The sequence below is a fragment of the Branchiostoma floridae genome, unplaced genomic scaffold (assembly GCF_000003815.2).
Source record: "Branchiostoma floridae strain S238N-H82 unplaced genomic scaffold, Bfl_VNyyK Sc7u5tJ_1494, whole genome shotgun sequence".
In the NCBI taxonomy this organism is placed as follows: domain Eukaryota; kingdom Metazoa; phylum Chordata; class Leptocardii; order Amphioxiformes; family Branchiostomatidae; genus Branchiostoma; species Branchiostoma floridae.
In genome coordinates, this window is record NW_023365729.1 from 174,042 (window position 1) to 185,279 (window position 11,238).

General features: G+C 41.2%; 1 protein-coding gene across 1 annotated transcript in view; it reads left to right on the forward strand.

Annotated features, from left to right (window-relative positions):
* LOC118407863 (protein CLEC16A-like) overlaps positions 1–11,238 on the forward strand; it is a 31,107-nt gene that overhangs the window by 15,417 nt on the left and 4,452 nt on the right. Inside the window, exons 8-19 of the mRNA XM_035808417.1 lie at positions 370–423; positions 825–938; positions 1,573–1,789; positions 2,915–3,085; positions 6,776–6,890; positions 7,308–7,408; positions 7,751–7,873; positions 8,671–8,825; positions 9,172–9,351; positions 9,790–9,910; positions 10,233–10,275; positions 11,222–11,235. Of these exons, the coding sequence (XP_035664310.1) occupies positions 370–423; positions 825–938; positions 1,573–1,789; positions 2,915–3,085; positions 6,776–6,890; positions 7,308–7,408; positions 7,751–7,873; positions 8,671–8,825; positions 9,172–9,351; positions 9,790–9,910; positions 10,233–10,275; positions 11,222–11,235 (1,408 nt within the window). The remainder of the gene's footprint in view (positions 1–369; positions 424–824; positions 939–1,572; positions 1,790–2,914; positions 3,086–6,775; positions 6,891–7,307; positions 7,409–7,750; positions 7,874–8,670; positions 8,826–9,171; positions 9,352–9,789; positions 9,911–10,232; positions 10,276–11,221; positions 11,236–11,238) is intronic.

The window sequence follows — 11,238 nt, forward strand, 5'->3', positions numbered from 1 at the left end:
GGTCTGTTAGTTTCATCAGCAACTCTGATTGGTCACTTAAGTTTCATCAGCAAAAGTGCTTGAATTTTTTCGGCATGCGGCCAATTTATGAAGATGTTTCATGCATCAAGTTGAATACTGTAAATCATGAAATATATGCAGCTTTTTTTTTGTTTAATGTGACTTCAAAACTCATCATACCGGAACATACGTCATCATACCGGAACATTTGTCACAATGACATTAACTGTGTTTGTGTTCCATGTTCTTTTGCTGTTTTCAATGCTAGTCACAATAATCATGTTGATATCTTATGTTATTTTGTTCTTATAAACACTTTCTCTAGCAGATACCATGAAGTTGATTATCTGTATTGTTTCCCTTTGTCAGCAGGATGGCAGAAGTCGAGTCAGTCCTGTGGTGTCCCTGTTCCTTCTATCACAGGTAAATCCTTAAAATCAACCTGGAAGCTTTAGAATTTCTTTTCTATCGGTCTGACAAAACCATGCACTGTTATTTTTTTGTTATTTGACCTACCATCAAACCTGTACTACTTTTAGTAGCAACCACCTCTGTATATGGTGGCCTCTGTTGGTTGTCCCCTAGATAGTATACATTTATAGAGACATCTTCCTCTCTATAGTGACCACCTCTCAAAAGTGGACACTTTTTACTTTGCACAAGTTTTATTATATATTTTTTCACATCTAGGATATGCCAATTTTTGTATGAAGATGTCGAAAAAATAAGCACAGTTTTTTCTGCAGATTGGCCACTTCTCCTTAATTTTCAGACAGCCAATGATACTAGTAATCTACGTTATATCTCTTGATGCTCCTCCTCAGGTATTCCTGATAATACAGCACGCCCCATTGGTCAACTCCCTGGCGGACTTCATCTTCAACCAAGGTCCTCAGGCCGAGGCGCTCGAGGAAGAACAGGCGACAAACTCGAACCAGGTCAGTGCACCATGGCACTACAACTTTTGGCAACTCCTCAGAGATGGAGCCTTTTCTTCATCTGTCTGTATATGACATCGTATAGGTTGTCAATTTTATTGAGCTGCTACTGTCTGAGTGAGAATCAGCTGTATAAAATTTGCTGTTAACAGCACTTTGTAGAATAGCAACAATTTATATATTTCCTGCATTGTGATTGTGTATTAAAAAGAATTTCTGTTTGAAAGTGGGAATCCTATGGACTCTCATAAAAGTATTGCCTAGAATCAGCAATTTTCTAGCAATCAACAAATACAGCTGAAGCTTATATATTGTGTGTGATAGTGCCTGAAAGGAAACAAAAGGAATAATCAAATTCAGTTTAGGCATCTGATAACATACAACATGCAACATCTTCATATTTGTGAGCTTGATCAAATTTTTTGTCACACTTGACATGTATGCGATTTAAAAAATTCTCAACTTATTTTTGGCAACTCTCTCTGGAAGTTAGCCTAATTGTATGGTATTGTGTGAAGTTTGCAAGAATTCTAGAAATAATTCAGGCATTTTCTTGGCTGTCTAAGAGTGCATAGTTTATGTTGGACCTTCTTCAGGAAGACTGACCCATATTTTTTCTCCTTTACATCCACAGGATCCCTCATCAAGTAATCCCCGGCGTTTCACCCCGCCGGCAGAGACCCTGGAGAAATCTCTGGAGGCGAGCATCGGGAAGGGGAAGAAAAAACACAAGAAACAGCCCAGCTCTCGGAACACTGACCAAGCTGAGGAAGATGGGGAGACAGAGTACACCGAGGGGAACTCCACTTTCTATAAGGACCCTGCAGAGCTGTCTGACACTGGGGCAGAAGGTGGGGAAACTTCTGCTGTTGTTTGTCACTTAACATTTCACATTCAGCTTGTGTCATATCCTATTCTAGCTCAAGATGGAATCTCAATGCACTTGGGGCACCCTTGCGGCACTGGGGGTTTGAAAGATACACAACGAATGTCAGAGATAAAGACCAAATTTTCTTACATTTTGTGTATTTTGTTGTCTTCTAAGCCATACTTTTACATATTACGCAATATCTAAGTCAGCAAAAATAACACAACAGTGCCACAGTGAACGAACCCCGCAGTGCCGCACTGGTGCCCCAAGTTCAGTGAGATACCACCTTCAGGTTCATTCCAACAGAATAGTCTGCCCTGTTCCCATTGAAATGTTTGGTCCTCACGTCCTGCTTTATTTCGGAATTGAATATTTCTTCTGCAGTGTGAAATGTGACGAGCAAAAAACTTGTAGTTGTAAAGTTTGTATTGTCTTCAGATATGGCAATCTAGGATGTCTAACTTTTAAAAAATGCATGCGATGCTGTGGTAGTATGTAGCATTTTTTGCATGTACATTGTATGTCTTTTTTCCTAAATCCATTTCTGAAGAAGTCATCTTAAAGCTTACAAGGTGACATTTGGAGGATCATTAACATATGTAATCATTATTAGAGGTTAAAAAACGTCTGAGTTACTAGTTAGATGTGTGGATATATTTTGTCTTCTGTTATATATTACTGTCCTTATTCATACAAGGTGATTTTTGTATCATTGGTGTCCGTAGTGTTAGACACGTACAGCACATGGTGGCAGCTGTGCGAACTAGAGGCTAATTTTTTGCTGTTTTGTATTAGTATTGTCATTTCTTTTCGTCAAACATATACATCTACATAAGGGTTACCCCCTGAATAGTCCCAAAAGGGGCAATGTAGTTGCATCGCTGTAGTCAAGGTCCCTGTCACATGTAGCTGACCATGGCCTCCTGAATGGTTTGGTTCCATTTCATTGCATCTAAGGATCTACTGTTTTGGGTTGTTTGGTCCTAAAGATTATGTTATATATCTTGCTCTTTACTAGTGCTATAGTGTTCTATCATGTAGAAAAACCTGGATACAACATTGTGTCTATACTAACATCAATTAACCAGCTAACTACATTTGTCAGATTTGTCTGTGCGGAGTGTTAGTACAAGGGAGCGCGCTCGTGGTCCTATCGTTGGCCCCGGACACTGGTTGATGGGGCCCATAGATGGTCAGGCCCCGTCCGATTATACCCTGATGTATCCCAGAAGTAGTGAGAGCCAGGGGCCGGCTGTCAGGAGGAGTAAACCTACAGGTGAGACCAGGGTCTCATACTACTGTGGTGGCAAGGATGCTATTTTTGGTGATGCCTCAAGAGTGGAGCCTTTTGTTCCTTTTTTCTATTCGGCTATTTTAATGGCTTTCCTCATTTTCATTCTTATCCATGTGTCATGTTACTGTGGTGATAAGGATGCTTCTTTCTGCTGGGATTTATTTTGGTGATGCCTCAGGAGCGGAGCCTTTTGTTCCTTTTTTTGTAGTTTGGCTATTCTAATGGCTTTTCTTATTTTCATTCATACCCATGTGTCTCATATTACAGTGGTGGCAAGGATGCTTTTGTATGATAGTGTCAACTTGACAATGACCCAGGAACAGTGCTTTGTATTCTTTCTGGTTATCAGCTATTTTGGTAGTTTTCCTTTGTTTCCAGTTAGCTGTACCTCTCGGGATGGCAGCTTGTTTCTTTATCTTTGCACACCTGTTGTTGTTTTTTACCTGCATGTATGCAGGTATGGTTTTGATGCTGGTGGGAACTTTTCGGTAGCCGGGGATGTAGGGCGCTGTATCTCGTGAACGGATGGTGCGAGCACGACGATTTTTGGTACGTGGGTTGGGGGTGGTAGCCTAACACTCAGGTTTGATTTTGGGCCTCCTGGCGTTTGAACTTGACATTGCAGGTGGCATTTTTGGTGTTTTGGGGGCACTTTTGGCGCTGTGTGTCCGGAACGATACGCGCGATTGCGACGATTTTTGGTGCATGGGTGGGGGGTTGTTGCCTGTTGCCTAGGATTGACTTTGGGCCTTGTCGCGTTTGAACTTGACCCGGCAGGTCGAATTTTGTGTCCGGGAGGGGTGTTTCCGGAGTTATATCTTCTGAACGGCTGGTGCTGGCGCGATGATATTTGGCACATGTGTCGGCGGTGGCTGAATAATGCTCAATTTTGATTTTGGCGCCCTTGGTGCTTGAACTTGACATTTTAGGTTACCTTTTGTGCGGGCACGGGGCGTGCGCTGTATCTCCGGAACGCAAGGTGCCATTGTGTTGCCATTTGGTACGTGAGTTGTTTGTGGTGTCCTGGTGGTCAGGTTTGATTTTGGGCCTCCTAGTGCTTGAACTTGATACTGTATAGGTTGACCCTGTTTTAGTGTGGTTGGGGCATCCTCCCAATATCTGCTTGGTTTTAAAAACAGATTATGGTTGGGTGCAGAACCATCATCTGGCCTGGGCCACCTTCAATGTATCAGGTTACTTAGTGGCACTGACAGTTTGCCAGATGACGGGAGTGTGCCAGATTATATATCTGTTGGTCAGGTATAATTGGAGTTTGCTTATTACTCTTTGTGGTGTTTCTAGAGCTGTATAGTACTGAGTTTTAAGTTCCGGTACAAGTTCCTTTACCCTGTTGGCAATCATGGTTGAACTTGAACTTAAACAGAAGAAGATGCAATTTTCTAATGTGGAGGAGAACTGTATAGAGTGTGGGCATAAGAGAAAGGTATGTGTATGATTTGTCCTGTGTTTCTTTTTGTTTCTTTGGTAATGCCATTTCCATACTGTATACAGGTAATTTGTTGTTTTGGGCTAGTCATATTCGCTTGGTTTTTGGGCCTGCTTAATCTATGGTACAGGCAGGGTTAAGTGGTGGAGGCTTAGCTTTGTTCTGTTTTAAATTCAGTATCGTTTGTTGCATTTTGTCGCGGCAAATATATGATGAAATTCCCCTTCTAAGCAACTGCTCATTGGTTTGCGGGGATGTTTGCTGGGTGTTTGCTCTGACTACAACAGCTTCTGAACTTTTCAAAGCTTCCATTGCCAGCAGCTTGCCATCTATAAATGGGATTGACAAGGACATTTTTCATATTAAATTATGCTGTTAAATTTGGCTTAGATACTACAGGAGATTTAGGTTTGGGTTGGATGGATTGAATGAAAATATCATACCACCCTGGGGACTAACTGTTGCTGCTGCATGGGGGCTACCACTATTCATATTGTCTAATGTCTATGGAACTACAGATAAAAGTATCATTGGTCAAATTATGCAAGTAACATTCCGATGTCAAGTGAATAACACCCCAGAAATAAATCTTTAATGAATATCATTGGAAGAACACAAACCAAGGAGACTTAGCAGCTGCATTAGGTCAGTACATTGAAATAGGAAGATATTAGTATATCATGTGACAGAGTAACTACATGTGCATGGGCCATCTGAGACAAAAAAAGGTAGCGTCTCAACAACTTCAAAGTACTGTGGTTGGTTACATACTTAAGAAATCCAAAATAAGTAATGTTCATCCATGTCCAAACTTACAAATTCAGAAAATGGAATTTCAGAGTCAGACTTTTGCATGGTGCACAACCAACACGGTAAAAAGCTCATTTTTCCAACCACGTACCACAGACAAAAAGGCAAAAATACACAATAGGTCTACAGAAACCCAATACATTTCATGCAGGCCTGAGGTCTACGAACTCTTGTTTGTTATTGCTTTGTTACAGTATTAACAATTAGGGCTATATGTCTGGATTGTTAGCAGAGCTTGAAAAGACAAAAGAACATCTTCATGTATCCAGGACCTCCACAAAATGTCACGATTTTCAGTCATAGGGAGTACTAACAACAACTAAACAGACTAATGTACTCACTCACTAGCTAGTGCATTTCTAGTGTAACATGCCACTTCCCATATAATTTGCAACCTCGGTTCTGAATTAGGACTATTTCGTTAATTTTAAACTAGTGCAGTGGAACTTGATGCTTGTACATGTACAGTCAAACCTGCCCGAGCGACCACCTCTTCTTAGCGACCACCTGGCCATTTCGACCGCTTTTTCTCGGTCCCTATTTTTTTCCCCATTGACGTAAGAATTAAGCGACCACCTGGCGAACGCGACCGCAACCGGCCCAAATTGGGACCCATAACGACCGCATCATTTTCAAAATTGAGGTTTTCATCGATTTTTGATGATAACTAGTGCGATTTTGTGCCGAAATCGGTCAGTTTAGTGTACAAATATTGAACTTTAAAACACTGTATCGTAATAAAAGCTTGCAATTTACAGTGTGCGTGTTGTATTTGACATTAAAGACCTCGCTTCTTTGTGTGCGTGCAGTGTGCTTGCTATTTGCCATTCAACACAACGGAAACCATTTATACTTTGCATCGGCCATGTTTTGAGTCGATACTCTTCTCAGCGACCACCTGTCCAAATCAACCGCTTTCTTCCGGTCCCCCAGGTGGTCGTCTTGGGCAGGTTTGACTGTATCTACTTGTTGAACAATGTGTGGTCAAATTTGGAACATGTTGATATGACCCTCCAAGCTGACCAAATAATCCTCAAATTAGTCCCCTCATGGGTACCCTTAGAGTTAGAATGCCCTACATTTTCCACACTTTCTCCCCAATGGGTTGCTTCCCTACCTCTTCATTACCATTATGCTAAAATAAAATCCTGGCTAGAGCCCTGTCGCATGAAGACTTAACACCGTGTGCAAAACATGAATGTTTGGGATTGCATCGCCTATCTACAGAGCGCTGTAAACCAGTCAGTACAGCCCTGACGAAGATGACAGATGGTCATTGAAACATTGGCTCTTAATATATAAAATTCATGGTTGTTCATAAAGAACTTTGTGATTAAGTCTTCTACCAACCTGATGAAATTATTCACTGATGAATGTATTTTGTTGGGTGATGTCTTTATCACTTCTGTCTGAAGCAGCCATATCAGGAGACACTGTTATGAGCAGTCAGAACATCACAGACGAGGAGAAGTGTTCCCGCGCCGCGGCCACGGGGGTACGACAAACAGAGTCAACAACGGGGTTCAAGAGGTAAGCCACATTCCCTTTTCTGTCATGCAGAAGTTGCTTATTTTAGGCTTTGAGAATTGCTGGCATGTTATACCCATATCTTTTTAAAAACCCACTTAAAAAAGATGAAAGATAGAGAGTTCACAAGTTTGATTCCTGGCATTCCTGGCTTGTGTCCTTGAGAAGAGCACTTAATAATAACACAACTTAAAAAGGTGTACAAGTTTGTACCTGACTTCGGTTGAGGAGGGAATAGGTGTTGGAAGGAGAGGGATGGGCTCTGCCATCCAATACTATACCCAAGACACAGTGAATAACAAGCCAATGGCTCCAAGATTTCAAGTCCTAGATTTCTTCCTTTTAATTCAAAAGTTCATAATTTCTAGTTATAAGAAACCCTTGGTTTCTCCTGTGTATGTAACCTATGTTGTTTTGCAGGCGGTACCTTGATGCCATATTTGACACCCTGGACTGTGGAAACAATGACTATGAAGGACTGTTCTCCCTCTGTCTTCTGTATGCCATGGGGAAGAATGAAGGTAAGGACTTCTTAATATGTTGTCTTTGATTGAACCATCCAAATGGAGCCATAGAACTTGAAGTAGAAGTTTTTAGGTATGCATATTTCCTTCAGGTTTGTGTTGATTTATTATGTTATTTACCTTAGGCAACAGAGGTTGTGGTAAACCAAGGAAATCCTGAATGAAGTGTGTTAGGAGGGACATCAAGGTGTGCGGTCAAACTAGGTTGAACCCACATGGAAGTGCGGTGTGAAGACTGCCTACCTGTCCCAGCAGCAGTATAATCAAATACTGGATGCTACTACTACTATTACTACCTTGAGATGGCCATGCTGTACTAACTGTGCCAATGTTCCCCAGGTATTCGAGAAGGCCTGATGGATGCTGTGGCCATGCCTTCTGTCCACTCCCCAACTAAACAACACTACAGCTCTCCGCTGCTGGAACGACTCCTCAAGGTCTTAGAGCTCAGCACAAAACAAGGTTTGTTTCATAGACTATGATGCCTGCAAATGATTGATTGTGTGTAGTGTGGACATGTAGCTAGTGAAATTTGGAGATGTTGTACTGTGTTGAGTTGACTCGTAGTGTAGTGTTTAGATGTAGTGTCGCAATGGTGTGGTGATGTAGTGTGCAGTGCAGTGTATGCAAATTATGAAACAAAGTGGAAAGGTGTGGTCCATTGTGGAGATATAGTACTAGTATGGAAATATGATGTGTAGAGATCAGGGTTTCAGCTAGCATCTGTCCTTCCATTTGATGGAATTCTGCAGTGGGGGATGGACAAATGTTGCCCATTCCATCCTTTGTGACTGACAAAAATCGGCATGTAAAGATATCAAAGAAATCAAATTTTGCAAAGATCTCCAGAGGTTCAGGTCTGGACCTAGACCTGATCCTCTGGACCTGGACCGTACCTGTACCTGAATTTTCTGTACCCCCTAAGTGTGACCATGTTTGTGCCCCAGTGTCTGCTGTGCGAGTGGCGACCCTGTGGCTGAGCTGTACCCTGGTGAAACAGCTGGTACCAGTAGTGCTAGTATAAACTAGTGTAGTGTAGAGCTGTAGCATAGTGTGGAGACATGATGTAGTGTGAGTTGACTGTGACCATGTTTGTGCCCCAGTATCTGCTGTGCGAGTGGCGACCCTGTGGCTGAGCTGTACCCTGGTGAAACAGCTTGTTCTAGTGGTGCTAGTATAAACTAGTGTAGTGTAGAGCTGGAGCATAGTGTGGAGATATGATGTAGTGTGAGTTGACTGTGACCATGTTTGTGCCCCAGTCTCTGCTGTGCGAGTGGCGACCCTGTGGCTGAGCTGTACCCTGGTGAAACAGCTGGTGCTGTCGCGGGACCAGTGTTACCTGCAGGACAGGCATGTGGCGTACGTGGAGGGGGTCCGAGAGGCCGCCACACTTCTACTCCGCATGTTCTACAAGGTGCGACCTTTTTCACTAGTAATGGGGAATACTGAAAATATATCTCCACCTTCATTATGGAAACCTAACTTACATGCATGTGTCATACTGTTTGTTTCTAACTGAACACATCTGTATGACCAGACTTGTACATTGCACTACTGTAAATTGCCTCCAACTTGTAGGGAATTGTTGTGGGAATTGTTTATAGTTGTAACACATTGCAAGATAGTGTACATATTCGTGGTATGATGAGTTTGTGGTAAGAGCTCACCATGGACACCACAAAATGTAAAAACCACAAACATTCATCAATTCACTGTATCACATGGAATTGACTGACACATTGTCTGCATTTTTTCTACAGGGTGATGAGATCTTCTTGGACATGTTTGAGGACGAATTTAGTAAAATGAAGGAGAAGCCCTTAAATGTCGAGTACTTGACGATGGACCCGTCAGTGTTACTCCCTCCCACTGGGACTCCGCTCACTGGTATCGAGTTCGACAAGCGGCTACCCTGCGGGGAGGTCGAGAGGGCCAGGAAGGTAAGAATCTTAGCATTTTCTATCTTGAAAATAAGAAAAATATTTTTGGTATGTCCTGTGGTGTATACATGTACCATTCTAGCAAAGCTCCCATGATCTGCCAATAGAAGAAGGTGAGTTTAAAGAGATCAAGTAATGAAGCATATGTAAGTAATCCCCAACGCATGCACACTTGAGGTATCCGGGTAACAAAAAGAATTACCGTATAGAAATTATTCTTTCATACTGTAGATAGTTTTGTGGTAGGAAACATTTGCTGTTTTATGTTCGTAGGTGGAACGATACGTTTATTAATAAATACATTGTATGATAGAGCACAAGTTTGGGGCCTGATGTGTCGGTTGCAAAAGCTCACAGTGAAAACCACAAACATAAGACTACTGCAAAAATTAACTATTTGCAGTACATGTAATGACCAGTACTACTGATTTCCAACAGGCTATGCGTACGTTCTTCCTCCTACGGGACCTGTCCTTGTCACTTCAAATGAAGGTAGAGGACCAACTACCTCTCACCAAAGACAGCGAGCTCATCAAGGAAAATGAGAAACTAGACCTCAGTAAGTGTCCTAACTCTCTGTCTGTCTCTCTGTTTGTTGGGTGTATATGTAACACACCAGGTTGATATCATATTGTAGATACAAGATGTGTAAGACCAGATGGTAACTTTAAAGGTTTGATTCACTCAAACCAAAAGGACCCCTACTCTTTTTGATAAGTGTGGTGGGTTCTTTAACAGTCATGTGACTCTTATTTTATATCCTGTCTTAGAGGAAATCTCTTTCTGAATCATGTCAAGCAGTCAAAAATCATACAGGTAATGTTGATTTTAATGTCTAGTTTTAGGTGGAACACTAACAGGTTTTTGACATTGTTTTTCAGACAACAGTGATCTGATTGCTTGTACAGTGGTGACAGAAGACAAGTAAGTTTGATTTTGTTATAAAAAATCATTTTGAGTGTACCACATAGAATAAAGTAGCATGTCAGAATGTTCATAACTAAGAAAATTAGATAGAAATACTTCACAAAGTGACTTATTCAGCTTAAAAATTTTTTAAAAAGAGTTGTCAATGGAATATCAAATTGGAGAATAATAATACAATTTCTGTTGCTACAGAGATTCAAAAATTTTGATGAACCTAAACTCCAACTTCAAATTCTTAAAGGGGCATTCCACTCCACACGGGGGTGTTATTTTCCGATAGATATTAATTTTAGGAAGTGATAACTGCATACTACTTCACATTATACGATAAAGTACCCAGTTTCTTCACATGCCTCAAAAGCATTCAGTCTTCTACTAAACTCCCCAAGTACCCTCTAATTGAATTAATCCTATGGCTGAATACAATGCAAAACTTTTAGGTAAGGTTACAAAACTAATTTCAGGTTCGCTAAGAAATCTTGTCTTGTTCTTGTATTCTTTGCTATCTTATGAGCAATTTGCCTTCTCGGTGTGCTTAGCGTACCTCATTTATTCCGAAAATATGTACGATTAACACAGTGTCTATGCGTATAGGGAATGCATGGGTAGGGTCTGCATGGGTTTAGTGAGTGTCCTTATTGTACACATCACATAATTCATCCCAAGGTGAATTCCACAAAATTCTGCTGATTATGTATTCATTGCCACATTATCTATTGGAAAACAAGACTCCCTTCAAGAGTGGAATGCCCCTTTAAACAAGTGTGATAGAACTTTTACTATCCTTCAAACACTTGGATCTCAAGAATATGGTGTGTACTATAATACTTGGATATCTTTACAGACAAAACCACAGCTTCTGTGTATACCTTTGTGTTGGAAGAAACTTTAGCATTGTACTATAAGTCTGTAAGCTGTTTGTGTCCTGTATTGTTTCCTGTAGACAGAGAGTTCGACGTT